General features: G+C 33.8%; 1 protein-coding gene across 5 annotated transcripts in view; it reads right to left on the bottom strand.

Moving 5' to 3' along the window:
* Nucleotides 1-19188, bottom strand: part of EPHA3 (EPH receptor A3) — a 367456-nt gene that overhangs the window by 325746 nt on the left and 22522 nt on the right. For all 5 annotated transcript variants that reach the window (XM_002813414.4, XM_054551689.2, XM_054551690.2 and 2 more), the window contains exon 2: nt 15884-15948. In XM_002813414.4, the coding sequence (XP_002813460.4) occupies nt 15884-15948 (65 nt within the window). The remainder of the gene's footprint in view (nt 1-15883; nt 15949-19188) is intronic.

Genomic DNA, 19188 nt, shown 5'->3' with positions numbered 1-19188 from the left:
CTATATATACTCTACTGCCAAAATACCCATAATTGACTCTGCCAAAACTCTGGAAGTACATTATAGAAATTTCTTCAACTGCCTGGAGGAATCTGTGTAAGAATTTCCTATTTATAGCTTCTAAATTTCCAGCAATTTAGAAATTACTCATAATATAGGGGCCATGAAACAATTTCATACATTGAAATAGCGCATGAGATACCACTGGATATGTTAGGATATGTGTTATAGATGCAGATACATATGTAGATGTATACATAGATATATTCATACCTAGATGTATGTGTATATATATATATATATATATATATATATAATAGATCACATCTCTTTTTAAAGATTCATTTAAGTTCTATCCTTTAAACTTTCATAATATCAAACCATTTAAATTTATTTGCAGGCTGAAGCCTTAGTATTAATGTAGGACATTGGTTCTTAAAGTGTGATCTTTGGACAAGCACCATTAGCAGCGCAATCCATAACTATAAGGGTGGTATCCTTCAGATGGTTCTGATGTACTCTAAAGTTTGGGAAACATTGATCTAGGAGAAACCTAGACATGCATCAGTTATCATCAATCATGAAATCATGGAAATTATCCTTGATTTCTCTACCCCCTTTCTGCCTAGTTGATACCCTTTCTTATAGAACAGATAGCATAAATCACCTGGTATCTATTACCTCCTTTCCATATCTTGTTAGACCTCTTTCTCTGATGACTTTGGTAGACCGTCTGATCTCTGCACCTCCAGTCTAAGTCCATGGAGTAAACATCCTAATTCTCAGACTTCATAACAATTTTGCATTAAGATAGAACCCAAACCCTTGGCATAATGTATGAGGCTCTGTATTGGTCTTTTCCACTAAACTTTAAGATTTCCTTGGAAATAGCTGACTTCTCTTACAAGATGTAGTATAAAGTAGTGGTGACGTGCATTTTATGGGAATCAGATTGTCTGCTTTCCATTCCTGATGTTTTTACTTACTAGATTTGTGAATTTGTTCAATTTATTTAAATTCTTTGGGCCTTACTCTTCTGTCTTATAAAACTTCATGGCATTGTGGTGAGAATTAAATGAAATGATACATCAAAAGCACTAGGAATAGTATATAGCCCTTTAGAGAAATATTAGCTATTGTGTTGTTTGCATCTCTACTGCCAACAATAGTACCTAGTACATAGCAGGAGCTAAAGCAGTTGTTGGATAACAGAGTGAACAAATTTCAATGTACCAAAGATTCTACAAGCCCCTTGTATGCTACATAAACTATTAAGAATTTGATAGGTTCTAGAAATGAATATTACCTCATATATTTTCACTTCTGAAATAATGCTATTACTCTTAACCTTCCCCTAAATGTTTTCTACCCCTAAACTTTTCTTTGAATCAGAATCACTTATTTCAGAAAATAAAAGTGTTTATTTTCCAAGATATAATCATTAAAGCAAATTTCACCACAAAGGTTTTTTGGGAGTTATAAAGCTCGTTTGTTCTGTTTTATATTTTAGTCTCCAAAAATCGTTGAAGGACTAACTTGTTACTCTAATTTATATTATCAAATTATTTTGAAAGCTACATATGAACAACATGTATTTAGTGATTATTTTAGCAGTTCAGAAAGCACAAAATAAAGCCAAAAATTTAGAGATATTTTAAATCTTGAGGATTTACTGGCTAGAAGATAACATATCCAATCCTTCTGTTTTAAGACTAGTTGTAGGAAAATGATATACCAACTTTTTAAAGATCTCCAAAAATTAATTGGCTTATACAGAAATTGAAACTATGTGATATTTATTTTAGTTACATAGTAACATTTGAAAATACTCTTTAAATGCGAGCAGATTTAGACTAATCTTTGAATTCAAGCTAAAATCAATTTCTACTTGTCAGAAAATGAGTTAAGAATCTTTAGTCGTCAAGTGACAGCTCAGTCTCTGGATCATAAATCAAGTTGTGATGAAGGGATACACATTCATGAGAATGGAAAGCTAATAATAATCCTATACAACCTGATTTTTCTCTTCGGCTTATGAAAGATCAGCATTTTTCACCTGCTGCGAAAAGTAGTTCTATTTTGTCTGCTGTGTCTCAAGATTTGGATATTACCTTGGGTGCTGCTGCAATGCATGACACTCGGTTGAATTAGTCTTGAAATTCTATGAAGTATAATCTGATAATATTAAACCACAGAATCTTAAATCCTTCTTTGTCACTGTCCACAGACCAATACTCCTCCACAGAGAGGAGGAATGAAAAGAGCACTGAACCCAGACCCAGAAGGTAATGATGCGAACTTCATCAAGTCACTAAGCCTACTTGAGCCTCAATTGCTTGTCTATCTAATTAGAGTATTGCACTAGATGATTTCTATAGTCGCTGCCGCTTCTGCCACCTCTAAAATTTGATTACTCATTCAAATATATTTTACTGCTCTAAATAAGGTAAAATTTTTCTGCCTTTAATGGAAAAGGGAAGCAGCTCTATCAATAAACGTTTTCACAAAATCCTACAGATAATATTTTTATGGCTTATTTGCTGCCTTTTCAGCACTCAGGATAGGCAAATTTCCATCAAAATTGTGTAACTAATTCAACTTAAGAAATGGCAACCTAGTACATCCATCCAACAATATGGGTACAGATTACGTATTTATTCAGGGAATTTCTGGACAAACACACTTTACCAAATTGACTCATATCACCCACAAGATTTAAATCCTATTGAAGGCTTTTGAGTAAACCTATGAAGTGTGCGGCTATCAGTTTTCCTGGGATTCCATGGCATTGAATAGTATCCAAGTATAGACCATCCAAAATGGTTAAAATTCTTTCAAAACATTGCATTGCATCTCTCCTTTCTTGAATAGGCTAGGCTGTCTCCCCGATTGCTGGATTCTTGGTCTTGTCACTTTACATTGAGAAGGGAGGTAGCCGTTTACATTTATTTAAAAATTAGCTTATTCTTAACCTTAGGCCCAAAAGAATATTGACTGTCATACAGAAGGGAAACATAATCACTTCTACTGTGAGAGTACCTTCTGTCCCCCAACACACACTCTTTTCTTTGTTTCTTTTGCTTTCCTTAGTTTACTAGATAATTTTCATATTCACTGAGTCCTCCATAGGTCCTACAAGTTACTCAGGTTTCCATATATGACTTCTCTTTGTTTTGTGCCTTTATAATAAATACTATAATCTGATTAATAAAAAAGAAAAGAAAAGAATGAAGATTTGATTTTTAAGAATAGCCCTTCCTGGAGTCTTAACAAAATAATAAAAGTTCTACTTGATGCTAAATCATCAAGATATATAACCAAAAGAATAAAAGGCTCATTCTAGGTCCCATTAACCTATAATGGGAACTTTTACAGTGCCCTTTCTGGCTCCTATTTGTTCTTCAATTACACTATCCTCCCTGATCACCTGCTTAAAATGTTGTCTTTGATTAATGTGAGTATTTTAGGGTGGCACATAAAATTCATCACAATCTGATCCTAGCAACACTCTAGGAACAGTTAATAGTCATTTCCCAGACAACCTTATATTCTAGTAAGTACATGACAGGGACTTTCCAATTCTGTATTTCCATTTCCCTATCACTTAATTCATTGTTTATTTAGTTTTTGGGTTTTAGTATCATCTCTTTTATCATGAGCAATGGATTCCAGATATATAAATACTGTACAAGTATTTGTAAATATTGAAGATACTACATGTGGTTCAAACTAAATTCCAAGATTACATGAAATAAATTTGATGACTTGGAAATAAACTCCTATGACAAATTTCCAGGAATAGATTTCCCAAGTTGCCAGGGAAACACATTTTCTCTCTTGCTGTGTGTTTATTGTAAAATCCAGTATTTTAAAAATATCAGTAGTTATATTAATCATGAATTATGCACAGTGCTGCATTTAGAGGTTGAGATGAACTACAGCCCTGAATCAAGCAGCAGCTGAATATCTTAGTAAGTACTGTGTGCCTCATTACATCAGATAATGATTTTCTAACACAGCGATCCCCAAACTTGAGTAGCATCAGAACCCCATGGACAGCCTATTAAAAATCCTATTGCTGGGCCCCATCCTCAGGGTTTCTAATGCAACAGGTCGTGATTGGGGCCCAGAATTTTGCATTTCTAACAACTACTGTATACAAGTTTAAAGGTAACATTTTGATCTGTTAGTTTATATATATCAAACTGCCTTATTAACAAAATTAATAAAAATAATGTGTAATAATATGATTTTAGGCATATCAGAAAAATCCAAGTGTATCAGCCCCTTTGACATTTTTCTTCTTATGTCACATGTAATGGAGATGAATGATTTTAGCAACTCCCAAGGAATCTCACACATTACTTTGGTAATATTTTTATTCACATAATAATTTTTTAATAAAGTGAGCATCATATGCAGGAAAAAAAGTAATGGTAATCTACCGGCTATTACGGTTGCAGAAATACTTAAGGTGGTTTAAATTGTATACATCATAGCCATTAAGCATTCTTAGGTTCAATGACTATCATTTGGGACATGGGACTTATATAAAAAGTATACTATACCATATTTTTTATAGACTAAATTTAATTTCTTTTTTTAATCTTTCAAAAGAAATTAAGCACCAGAGTGTAATAAGCCTAAGGATCAAAATAATTAAAAATTTTAATAAAGAAGGCAATATTTTAAATAAGCAAAGCTTTTGTGTGAATTATTTTTATAAATTCTTGTTTTACACGTAATGGAATGACACAGTTGAAACTCCTTTCCATCAGGGTATGTATCTTGTTTTTATATCCTTCATACAAAAGAACACTTGGAAGCTTGAAAACATAATGTTTAGTCTGAATATACTCTGTATAAAATATTAAAGGAATAGGACATTTCTTAATAGTGCACAAACCTATTCAGTCTACCATACACTATTTTGCACGTTTCAACACATGTAATGTATAACGAATTGAATATGAAAGCCATTATTTTAAAATTATAATATGTATATTTTTGGTCACTTTTATTTTAATAACTGTGCATTTTTGACCACAAAATATGCTAATTTGAATTTGCACAACAAAACAGAGCTTAGTGCCAAAGTTATTTGTTTTAGAGAAAAAATGTTATCAATATGAGAAACTAGCAGAAGCAGAATTTTGTCTTCTATTTGAAATTTTTAAATCTACTTTTAAAAAAATAAAGAATGATTATAGCAAATATATGAAATATTTAAACACTCAAAATAGAAATGAAAATTATTTGACTACATCTTAGCTTTTTATTTAACTTTATAGTTAATCTATGTTAGGTAAGGATCATAAAGCACAAATGAATTTATGAGTAAAGCTGGAGGAATAAAATCCATGCACTTATGTTTCAAGTGTCCTTTATTTTAAATCCCACTAAGCTTACATCAAAGTAAAAGAAATGAAATATAGTACATGCCATATTTTTAAAATTCTAATGCGATCTCCTAAAACATAAACACTGTTTTGATGAAGAGAACACAATTCACATAGAGACATAGTGTTAGCAACAGAAAAATCACTTTTTTTTTAAAGCACCAAGATAATATTTCATTTTTTATAACTTAAATGTTGCTAGAATAAATTCTATCTTATCTGATTTCTAGCACTTGTCCACATTTCCCCCTTTTTTTTTTTTTGAGAGTGCATTTTGTTTCAAGGAAAGGTTCAAAAAACAAAACAAAAAAAAAGCCTGTAAGATTTTGCCATGTTTTTCTAATTTAATCAGACATCTTTCCTTGAAAGGTCAGCATAATAGGTGAAAGTGACATACTTAAAATAGAGTCTAAGCAGAAAAATTTCAAGTGACCAAGAATCACATATCACATATGTCAAAAATTTGATGTTCCTGGATTGACTATTCAGCCTATGAAGTAGAATTTGGACTGTGATTCATAAAGGCAGAATCCCAGGTGGTTATTGCTGACATGCAGTTGTCAAAATATTATTTCTGCATATAAAACCCCATTCACAAAGCGAAAGCTAGAAATCCAGTTGGTAAGATTTTTAGAACTCGAACTTCCCAAATAGCAATAATTCTAATATTACAGGCGAATAACATCATACTGTAAAGTAGAAAAATAATTACTTATTTCAGAAAGCATTTTCATTATTTTCATTCCTCTCTAGGATTTATTCATTTTAAACAGTTCTATGATTTGCTCGACTGGATTTATTTACAGGATTCTCACTTTTTTCCCCTTCATAACAATCAATATAATTTTCAATATGAAGCTATCTTTACGTAGTTTTTTTTTCAGTTAAACTTCAGTTCAGAAATCAGTTGTATTTTCTAGCTACATTTAACTAAATATGTCTGCTAGTACAAAAGACAATGTAATATATTTAATATATATTATAGATTATAAAAGATACACGCGTTTATATATAAGAATTGTACTTAATTTTATGCCATTAAAAGAGACAATGAAATCCCTAAAAGACATTATTTCAAGTAGTATAGTGTAAATCATCAAATTATTTTCAAAAAACAAAACAAAACAGAAATCGGTGTTAGCTTTCTTATTTGGGAAAGCTTTTATTCTTCATTTTTTAGATAATTTTAATTAATGGACAATTAATATAGAAACTGTAAATGCTGAGAGTTAAGGGAGAATTTCATGAAATGGGGATTGGCCTCACAGAGCTTACAGTTTCCTGGCTGAAATAAAGATCAATCAAATGATTGCATTAATGTATAATTGTAAGCTGTGGATATACAACAAAGAACGTGCATAAGGAGGTAGATGAGCTTATCAGGTGTTATATGCTCGGGATAGGGGTGAGGGTCATTTAGGAGGTGGTGAGGCAGGAGGGTGGCTTGTGAAAAGTCAGGAGGTCTCCATGAAGAAGTAACATTTGACCTGAAATCTGAAATATCAATATTTGAGAACATTCTCATCACTAAAAATTACAAATAAACTGCATACCAAATTACTATGTTTAAACTGCCTCAATTATTAAGTTGGTGCAAAAGTAATTGCCGTGTTTGCATAGTTGAGATTTGCCATTTGATATTGGAATACATTCTGAATTAAGTGTGAAATATGTTACACATCATTTTAATGTGCATTTCTCATTTTGTTTTTGGTAATGACTTATTATTTGCTGTTTGTTTTATATGTATTTTAGACTATGGAAATGATGTTAGACAAAAAGCAAATTTGAGCGATTTTCTTATTGATGTTGAAGATGGATTGTAAAGCAGTGGAGACAACTCACAACACCAACAACGCATTTGGCTCAGGAACTGCTAATGAAGGTCCAGTGCAGTGGTGGTTCAAGAAGTTTTTCACAGGAGACGAGGGCCTTGAAGATGAGGAGCATAGTGACCGGCCATTGAAAGTTGCGGCACTATTCACAATAGCAAAGACTTGGAACCAACCCAAATGTCCAACAATGATAGACTGGATTAAGAAAATGTGGCACATATACACCACGGAATACTATGCAGCCATAAAAAAGGATGAGTTCATGTCCTTTGTAGGGACATGGATGAAGCTGGAAACCATCATTCTCAGAAAACTATCGCAAGGACAAAAAACCAAACATCGCGTGTTCTCACTCATAGGTGGGAATTGAACAATGAGAACACATGGACACAGGAAGGGGAACATCACACACCGGGGCCTGTTGTGGGGTGGGTAGAGGGGAGGGATAACATTAGGAGATATACCTAATGTAAATGATGAGTTAATGGGTGCAGCACACCAACATGGCACATGTATACATATGTAACTAACCTGCACGTTGTGCTCATGTACCCTAGAACTTAAAGTATAATTAAAAAAAAAAAAAGAAAAGAAAAGAAAAAAGAAAGTTGACAAGGACCAACTGAGAGTGATCATTGAAGCTGATCCTCTTACAACTACACAAGAGGTTGCCGAAGAACTCAATGTTGACCGTTCTGCGGTCGTTCGGCATTTGAAGCAAATTGGAAAGGTGAAAAAACTTGGTAAGTGGGTGCCTCGTGAGCTGAGCCAAAGTAAAATAAAAAAAATGTTGTTCTGAAGTGTCATTTTATTATTCTACACAACAATGAACCATTTCTCGATCAGATTGTAACGTGTGACGAAAAGTGGATTTTATACAACTGATGACGAGCATCTCAGTTGTTGGATCAAGAAGAAGCTCCGAAGCACTTCCCAAAGCCAAACTTGCATTAAAAAAGCCGTGGTCACTGTTTAGTGGTCTGCTGCCGGTCTGATCCACTACAGTTTTCTGAATCCCGGTGAAGCCATTACTTCAGAGATTATGCTCAGCAAATTGATGAGAGGCATCGAAAACTGCAATTCCTGCAGCCGGCATTGGTTAACAGAAAGGGTCCAATTCTTGTCCAAGACAATGCCCAAAGACACGTCGCACAAACAATGCTTCAAAAGTTGAACAAATTGGGCTACAAAGTTTTGCCTTATCTGCCGTATTCACCTGACTTCTCGCCAACCGACTACCACTTCTTCAAGCATCTCGAGAACCTTTTGCAGGGAAATCGCTTCCACAACTAGCACGATGCAGAAAATGCTTTCCAAGAGTTCGTGAAATCCCGAAGCAGGGATTTTTATTCTACAGGAATAAACAAACTTATTTCTTGTTGGCAAAAATGTGATGATTGTAATGTTTCCTACTTTGACTAATAAAGATGTGTTCGAGCCTAGTAATAATGATTTAAAATTCATGGTCCAAAACCGCAATTCCTTTTGCAGCAAGATTGTATGCGAACTTTTGTCTGTGCAGATTATATGGAATAAAAATGTAGTGATATCAGAGGCAATGTATTGGGCTCTGAATTGAGAAGAGGTGCCTGCTGAGACTTCACACAACACTGTCAACTTTCCTTCTCCTAAATACAAATTCAAGACCTCAAGTGTAGACTGAGATTTAAGGAGACATGTAAATGAATTTAGCAAAAGAGTTTGAATTAAAACGGGAGAACCTCAAAGCTTGTCTTGGAATAAGAAATGATATTTATATAGCTCTTTCACATGTATTATATATATATATATATTCTTAGATGCATAGGAATATCTCATTTGCTCAAATCTCATTTTCTCTAAAGTGATATGACATAGGAATTACTCTAATTCCTTTCTTTAGAGGTGAAGACAAATGTTTTTTCAAGATTTAAAAAAATTCTTTTTGAGAGACAGAGTCTGGCTCCATCATCCAGGCTAGAGTGCAGTGGCTCAATCATACCCCTCTGCAGCCTGGAACTCTTGGGCTCACGCAATCCTCCCACCTCAGCCCCCAGAGTAGCTAGAACTGCAGGTGAATGCCACCACTCCAGGCTAATTTCTATTGATTGATTGATTGATTGATTGGAGATGGGGTGTTCTCACTGTGTTTGCCCAGGCTGATCTTGAAGCCCTGGCCTCAAGTGATTCTCCTGCCTTGGTCTCTCAAAGCGCTGGGATTACAGGTATGAACCACCTGGTCAGTTTTTGATGAGTTGGCTTACATCTGATTATATAATAAGTGGTAGAGAGAGAATGGAAATGCAGATGCCTCAATTCTAACCAATGTGCTTAACCTGTTTTACTACTCTATTATTTTTGACATCATACTAAAGTACTAAAAAAGACAATCTGGAAAATATAAATAACACTATAATAAACAATTATGCCATAGCCATAGCCTCCATTTAGAAATTAGGATATTTGAGCAAAGATAAAACATTCTATCCTATCAGGATGCCTTTTATTTGAAAGCATGAAAAACACTAAGAGTGGCTTAAATAACAAAGAAGAGGTATTCTTTCACGTAATTCAGTGGTTCCGTGATATCAACGTTCCATGTTGGCTTCTCTTATGCTCACTGGGCTCTGCCTTCCTAGTCCTGAGAGAAATGCAGCTGCTGCAGACCCAGAACCTTTACACAACAAGCCCAAACGGAGGAAATGCTGGGTCTCTCCCTATCTCTCTATCAGGAGGAAAACCTTTCCTAGAAATCACTGGAATTCTGCACCAGTCTCATTGGCTTTACTTACACTTGCTTCAACCAATCCCTGCCAAAATAACTGTCATGGTCACGATTAGTTCTCAGATGAATCAACATTCAACCCACGGAGTCGCAGAGGGGCCATTTTCCAGGAACACCTGGGAGGGTGAAAACTTGAATAATATCGATGTTTCTTTCATCAGCAAGGAGAATCCAGCGAACAGATATTGGGTGGGCAATCAACAAGCTCTCTATTTGCCAAAAGAGTGTTTTCCTTTAAGTGCATGTTCACCGCTAAGACATCAATAAATATCTAAAGAAACCTTAACTCCACAATTACTAATTCCGATACCTCTTTCTGTTTTCCACAGATATATATTACTCATTTCAGACAGTGCTTTTTCTATATTCCCTGAACCCTGCCAGTCCTCACTCTCTTCTTATTGGAGTTTCTTTAATTAAGTGAGTCATAGCTCATGATTTCTTTGTACTAGTTAATCAGAATATCAATACTATACTAAGTGAAAACTGTGTAGCTCGACCTTCCTTGGATCTCTCCTCCAATGCATTTATGTAGTGATATGTAGCCTAAGAAAGTTTAAGTGGTAGATTGACACTATCAATCAGTCAATCAATCAATCAATTTAAGTACAATCAATTTAAGTCATGTGTAAGCAAAAGGCTGTTTTTAGAAAAAACAATAAACTAACAATATATAGAAGCTTTGATATGTGTTGATTGTTCTCAAAATCAAATATTAATATTAGAACTATTGAATTATTTACCCAAATTTCTGAATAAAATTAAGCCCTGGATTCAAATATCATATTATAATTCATAGTTTATACGGCCAGAGAAGGTAACTGCTTCTGTCTGCTTTGCTAAAGGCACCAAATATAATGCCAGATTATATGAGTGTCAAATAAAACTCTTTCATTGAAAAATGAATTGCTATTCATGACCTCCACAAATAATTTCAGTTTACAAATTTGAGTATTATTTTCATGACCTTCATTTGTAGAAAATTAAAGTTTCATTAAATTTACTCCCAGATATTTATTTGGAGAATTAGTCCAAGGCTTAATAATATATGTAGTATCGTATTTCCCTACAAGGTTATCTCTAAGATATGAAGCACCATTTAAAAATAGAGATAGGGGCCGGGCGCGGTGGCTCACGCCTGTAATCCCAGCACTTTGGGAGGCCGAGGCGGGTGGATCACGAGGTCAGGAGATTCAGACCATCCTGGCTAACATGGTGAAACCCCCGTCTCTACTAAAAAATACAAAAAATTAGCCGGGCGTGGTGGCGGGCGCCTGTAGTCCCAGCTACTCGGGAGGCTGAGGCAGGGGAATGGCGTGAACCCGGGAGGCGGAGCTTGCAGTGAGCCGAGATCGCGCCACTGCACTCCAGCCTGGGCGACAGAGCAAGACTCCATCTCAAAAAAAAAAAAAAAAAAAAAAAATGGAGATGGAAATACTACTCCCAAGAAAATTACCTAGGCGAATTGTAAAGTTTCATGTATGAATACGTCTTTGGAGGAAAAGGAAGAATAGAAATAGAAAAGAAATTATACGTAGGAATGAACTACTCTTCACCATTTTTCTCCAAATATGTTAATTTTTTATAGCTCAGATGATACAAGCATTCCATGAAAGATTCAAATTTGAAATGAATCACTTATTTATTTTTTTAAAATTTATATTTCAACAGATTTGGAATTTAGAGCTTCTGATGAGAATACGATTGGAAGTTAGAGGAGGAGCTGGCAGTCTCCCAAATCTCCTTAGTTATGGACAGTTCCTGATGGAATGCTATTATTAATCCCCTAAGTAAGAGTTTCTCAATTTAGGCACTGTCATTTTAGACCAGGTCATTCTTCTTTTTAGGGGCTGCCATGTTCATTGGAAGATATGTAGCAGTACCCCTGGTCTCCCCTACTAAATGTAAAAGTGCCTGCTTTCCCCAGTTGTTACAAAAGTCTTCAAACATTGCCAAATATCTCCCCGAGGCAAAATAAAAATTCCCTCTTCCCTTACTCGCTCAACCTGTTAAGAACCATTACCCTAAATCAAGAGTGAGAATTTGCAGTGATTTAATATGGTATAATATTGTTATTATGATTTTTTTTCCTCTTAAGTTTACAGTCATATTTTACTTATCCTCCAGTCAGATGTACTGCCAGTTATTAGAGTTAATTAATTTGAAAAATAACAAACTCAAAGTCATTTCCAGCTCTTGTCTTTTTTTAATGAAAAACGTTTCAGCAAGGATATCACAATTGTTATGAGTACCTATTTCCTTTAAAAACAATACAACCACAAAACTAATCTATCCTTGTCGTATTAAAAATGAGAGCAATAACAATAATTAATTGAATCTAGAGGCACAAATATTTTATATGCCAGGCTATTAAATCCAAAATCTAAACTTACCATACATTATTTTCACCCAGTAATTTGGTGAGTTTCTCAAAAAAAAAAAAAAAACAATTGATCTAATGTTTTCTAAATCTGCACCATATATTTCCTTATATATATTATGGTTAACATAATATGTGGGAAATTTAAAGGAAATATACACTGCATATCACCACAGAACAATAATTCACATCATTTGATTTTATTCTTTTTTTTTAGCTTTGGAGTTCTTAGGTATTGTAAGTTTCATGAACTATTGGGAGTTTCTCTTTTCTCCCTGCAAATAATAATGATAAGCCGGAAGAGAATGACCAACTGTTTTAGGCTATTTTATGCATCAGAAATAGGAAAATCACAGTTGGAAGATCAACAGAGGACAGCAATGAAGAGGAGCTAATGGGTCCGAGTGGGGATCTCTGAGGCAACAGTAAACCAAAGAAGAAACTGAAAACTTGATTGTGGAAGCTACAAGAGATTTCTAGGCAACAAAGAGATAGTAAATTGGGCCAGAGACGGGAAATGTGAAGAGGTAATTTATCCAGAGGAGTGTTTCTCAAATTTAATGTGCTAAAGAGTCACCTATTGAGATACAGATTCTGATTCACAATGTCTGGAGCAGGGTCTGGTAGTCTGCATTTCTAATAATCTCCCACATGTTGATGTTGCTGGTTTGTCCCTGTGCCACACTTCATCCAGCAAGGTGCTAAGAATACCCCACTGTCTACCTCCAACATAGCTCTGGAAGTAGAAGTGCCAACTCTATCCCATCACATTATCTATGAGAATAACAATGGGGGAATTCATTTTCCCCAATTCTCAACATATAAAAATGTGTTACCATTATACCTTCTTTAAAGGAAAACATAAGCCAGACTGTTGCTGTGAAATATAAGATGATTTCTTGTTTTAAAAAATAAACATATACGTATCTATTAGTTATAGATACTAATATAGTAATATATATACCATATTATTTAGCATATAGTATACTATACACTAATATATAGTTACTAAATGTTACCATAGCTTTTGCTTTTCTTATATCCTGAAGCAGCAGTTTCTCTGGTATACTATCTGAAGGAGTCATGAAAAATTTAAATTTCTAAAATCAAATTAAGGTGAGGTTTGACTTTTAGATGATTAGTTTCAAATGAGTTTTCCAGCTCAATCTTGAGTTTCAATTCACTCTTTATGAAAACCTAGGCTGTGCTTTTATCCTAATCATTTGATTCCTTTTACATCTCTGGGAAAATCAAATCCTGGCTTACTTCATACTCTCTCCTCTAAAGTAACTAATGAAGGCTTGATTTTAGGTTTTGGCATATTGTCAAAGTCAAGGTGTGTCAGGAAGAGAAGCAGATACAAAGATGACAGATAGATGAAGTATCTATGATGGAAAACATCCGCTGGTGAAGAAGCTGGTGCTATCATAAAAATGTGTATATTTAGGCACAAAAATCTAAAGACTGAACGCCAATACGAAGTGGAAGTAATTACAATCTCTTGAAAAGATGACTATCACAGAAGGACAGGAATACATAAATTTGTTCCTATGACAAATATTTCAAAATAGCACTTCACATATCTCACAAACTTTACTTAGAAACAAAAAGGTATGCTCAGGAATTTATTACACAATTGTGTAGGGAAAAGAGTTTGAGAAATGTAACACCCCCCCCATTTTTCAGAAAAAATAAAAGAAAAATATTCTCCCAGAAAAGTCTCATTATAGTCATTCAGAACACCAAAATGCTACACACTCTGTAATTTGTATCTGGACTGATAAAATACCAAAGGTATATAAAAAGTTTAAAACTTAAAGGCAGCAGCAGATTTTTTCTAAGTAATATTCCCATTTTTAAGCTGATCTTGGCAAATTGTAGACATTTTAAACAAATAAATGAAGACAACATAGGTTTATACTGTTGACCAATAAATTCTAACTACTTGGAAGAGCAGTTACCGAGGTTGATTCTAAGGCTATGACTTTGGAGATCACCATCTCTAAATACACACTTCCTACATTTGGAGATCACCATCTCTAAATACACACTTCCTACATTTGGAGATCACCATCTCTGAATACACACTTCCTACATTTGGAGATCACCATCTCTAAATACACACTTCCTACATTTGGAGATCACCATCTCTAAACACACACTTCCTACATTTGGAGATCACCATCTCTAAACACACACTTCCTACATTTGGAGATCACCATCTCTAAACACACACTTCCTACATTTGGAGATCACCATCTCTAAACACACACTTCCTACATTTGGAGATCACCGTCTCTAAATACACACTTCCTACATTTGGAGATCACCGTCTCTGAATACACACTTCCTACATTTGGAGATCACCGTCTCTGAATACACACTTCCTACATTTGGAGATCACCGTCTCTGAATACACACTTCCTACATTTGGAGATCACCGTCTCTGAATACACACTTCCTACATTTGGAGATCACCGTCTCTGAATACACACTTCCTACATTTGGAGATCACCGTCTCTGAATACACACTTCCTACATTTGGAGATCACCGTCTCTGAATACACACTTCCTACATTTGGAGATCACCGTCTCTGAATACACACTTCCTACATTTGGAGATCACCGTCTCTGAATACACACTTCCTACATTTGGAGATCACCGTCTCTGAATACACACTTCCTACATTTGGAGATCACCGTCTCTGAATACACACTTCCTACATTTGGAGATCACCGTCTCTGAATACACACTTCCTACATTTGGAGATCACCGTCTCTGAATACACACTTCCTACATTTGGAGATCACCGTCTCTGAATACACACTTCCTACATTTGGAGATCACCGTCTCTGAATACACACTTCCTACATTTGGAGATCACCGTCTCTGAATACACACTTCCTACATTTGGAGATCACCGTCTCTGAATACACACTTCCTACATTTGGAGATCACCGTCTCTAAATACACACTTCCTACATTTGGAGATCACCGTCTCTAAATACACACTTCCTACATTTGGAGATCACCGTCTCTAAATACACACTTTCTACATTTGGAGATCACCATCTCTAAATACACACTTCCTACATTTGGAGATCACCATCTCTAAATACACACTTCCTACATTTGGAGATCACCATCTCTAAATATACACTTCCTACGTTACCTGAAATGTAGGCAGTCTAATTAATTCACCTATTCTGATCACATCAAAAAAAGCCACTCTTAGATCATTGACATGATGCCAATAATAATTAAACGATTTAATCAGTCCATTCAAGCAATTGATAAATTAAGAAGAAAAAAAATCTTCAAAATTCTCAGTAGCTCCATTGGACACAAATGTCAAGCTGTGCTACTCCATATATTGAATACTCTTATAAGTATAATTTGTCACCAGATGTACAAGAGTTCTCTTTAGAGAATACAATAAATTCATCTGCTCCCTAAGACAGGTAATGGAGAAAATGTTTCCTTTTGATAGTTTATTGAACTCACCCCATGTGACGGATAAGAGATCCAGCCCAGCTCCCCTTGAATTGTTTTTGAATCCAGTAGATTGACTAAAATAAAACATAATACACAAACACAGTTAATAGCAGTGAATTATTTCTATTTGCTTCTGTTGGGTTCACATTGTTTGTTGTTGATATTGCTCAAAAAACATAACTCTTCCTTCTCATTATAAGTCTATAATTAGTATAAAAAAGGAAATTACAAAAAATACACAGGGAAAGTTAAGAGATCAAAAGTTTCTGTGTCCTTTTAAACTGTTTGCATTTGTTTACAAGGATAGGTTAATGTTCAATATACTGACAATTTCTGACATAATAATTACAGGTTTAAAGAGGAAACAATGAAAATGCAAAATAGAAAACAACATTAATGCTAGCATATCAAAATAACTTCAAAAATATTAAATTTGATAAATTTATATATGATTCCACAATTAATTCATTTCTTAAATATGTTGCCAGGGTGAATCAATATATCTGTTTATTTATATCTAATATGACACCTTCATATCATCCCTGGCTAATACTCAACATATTATTCTGCAATGTGTATTTTTTAAAAATATATTCATTATTTACTTATATGTAACACACAAAAAGCTTAACTACCAATTTGAGGAGAAATCAAAGTAAAACCATGTTTTATAATGACACCTGTGTAAAGCTTTACTTATTTAAAGTAGTTATTTTTACTCAAAGGCTTTAGTGGTTTTACTCAGAACTTTGTGCTCGTTCTAATGACTTTTAATCGATATTTGTACACAAAAAGTAAAATATAACATGCATATGGTTGCATTTTTAATATATTATTAAAAGAAGATGGAACATTGTTTATTTTCCATACTGAATATTCATTTGTAATAGGTTAGAAAATAAAATACACAACGGCACTTCAAATACAATTAATAACAAAAGGTTCACTTTGATTGTCTATCTGACCCATTAAATAATGGAAACTATGGTTTTACCTCATCTTTCTTCCAAATTAGAAAACAATCCCATGATTGACTAATGGAGGATGTGAAGGAAGGTTACATAAACTAAGCATGCATTATTAACATGAACCAGACCATGAAAATCAATAAATACAATAGAAGGGAATCATTTTCAGGGGTTACTTATATACACAAACCAAAACATAATGTAAATACATACACTGCACAACATGTTCTCATGTTGTTTATAAAGTGTTTCCTGATACATGAAAAGCACCATCCTTTTAAAAATCATCTCAAGTATTTTTTTTGCAAAGCAAACATTAATCTTATAAAATGTTAAGAAAAATAAATTATGTATTCGATAGACTTTCAAAAATAATCTCAACTTTTTTTGGTGAAGGAAATATTAATCTTATAAAATGTTAAGAAAAATAAATTACATATTTGATAGACATTAGGTTTCTAAATTTTCAAGCAGTACTAAAATTTTGATTACCTGGTTAGTTGATAAATACATTAGGTGGGTAAAAGGCTCTTGATCATTACAATTTAAAAGAAATACAATTCTCAAAGTTAGATTCTTTAAGTTTTGCTAGTGAAAGACAAACATAAACTTTACCTTTTACATTATAATTCCTTAATGATTAAAGAATTTTTCCCAATAAATTAATCCTAATGAGAAGTAATTGTATTTAGATTAAAACAGAAGATAGCTGCTGCATGGATTACATAGTATAATTTCCATAATTGAATTATTTCGCAGGATATCAGCTTGGAAATTAACAGTATGCTCAATTATATTGCAATTATCTCTGAAAAATAATTTAAAAACCTCAACCAATTAATCAATGTTATAGATTATATTTCAGATCAGTATTAGAAAATTTTCGAAAATATGAAAATACTTCCTCACCTTTAAATTAAAGGATATTACCAACATTCATTCCGATAAAAGATATAACTAGTTCAATTGTTAGCTGTGTCATACCAATCATTTAATTTCTCTGAGCTTTATATGGGATTTGCATAGTAGAAATCAGCTTGCCAGTATACATAAATTATTAGATTACATTTGCAATGTCCTTAGGGGTTTAAATGGCTTAATGTATCATTGTGTTCAGGTAATAATTGCACATTACTAAATGATAATTATACGTTACTCCACATGCTAAGATCAATCACTAGTTTAATCTCAGTATTAGTAACCAGAGTGAGAAGAAGAAGATATGGTTATTACACAGACTCCATTTAGTAAATTACTTATTGGAATGTAGGTTGTCAACTAATGAACTACCATATCCTTAAGTTTCTTCTGATAATAAGAACAATGAAAAAGAACTGGACTAATCACATCAGCATTTGGTTTCTACTCAAAGGAGAACAAATAAACCAAAATAGGTTAGACCATACAGTCAATTAAAGTAAGTGTAGAAGATTAATTAAATTTATTGCATTTACTCAGAAATTAAATTTTTAGTGCACTCCATTTAGCATAAATGAGAAAAACACAGTTAGCAGCATTACTTCTGACTCTGATTCTATTGTCTATCAATTATATCTACCCTGAGTATCTTGCAATGTTGCCGTGATGTTCAAATACCATAAATATCTTTAAAACCACCATGAGTTTATAACATGCTGTACAGACTTCCTTCTTGTAAATTTAATACATTAATATTATTTAACAACAGTTCCATTTTGGCTTCTGAATTATATTTATAATTCAATTACATGACCTAAATACATGATCTAGTAGAGTAGAATAGTTAACTTCAAAACACATTTTAAAAGCACATACTGTGGATTTATAAAGTGCCTTTTGTTTGTACCCAAATAAAAATAACACCATCTAAGAATTCTAAATACTTTAAAGTGAATGGTTACTTAATTGGGACTCCCAGGATACAAACCTCAAATCTCCCGTGATCCATTGTAGAACTGTTTGAGTATATAGCGTAATTGAGGTAAGAAAAGAAAATGAATGGAATTTCAAAGTAAATCTGTGAGCGATTTCTCTGCATACATTGACTCAATGCAACATTGCAATACATATCTTAAACCTCGCACTGATACAGGCAAGAACTTTGGTTACTATAATGCTGTCCCCTCTCTAAACATATGTAGACCTGATCATTTCCTTTCAAACGCTAGGACAGACGGGATAGGCTGATGAGTTGCGACGTACAAATATACTACTGTGGACTGAGTTTTAATTGCGCTAGTAATTGGATAGTTTATTTCAATTGCTGGACAATGCGAGTTCACAATGATAAAATCTGACAAAAAGAAAACTTTCTTAAGGCTAGATAGGAACATATGCAAACTTCATTCCTTAACGGCTATCTCATGC

This window comes from Pongo abelii, chromosome 2, assembly GCF_028885655.2.
Source record: "Pongo abelii isolate AG06213 chromosome 2, NHGRI_mPonAbe1-v2.0_pri, whole genome shotgun sequence".
Classification (NCBI taxonomy): domain Eukaryota; kingdom Metazoa; phylum Chordata; class Mammalia; order Primates; family Hominidae; genus Pongo; species Pongo abelii.
Note: the sequence above shows the minus strand (reverse complement) of the source record. Positions and strands in the feature narration are given on the sequence as shown.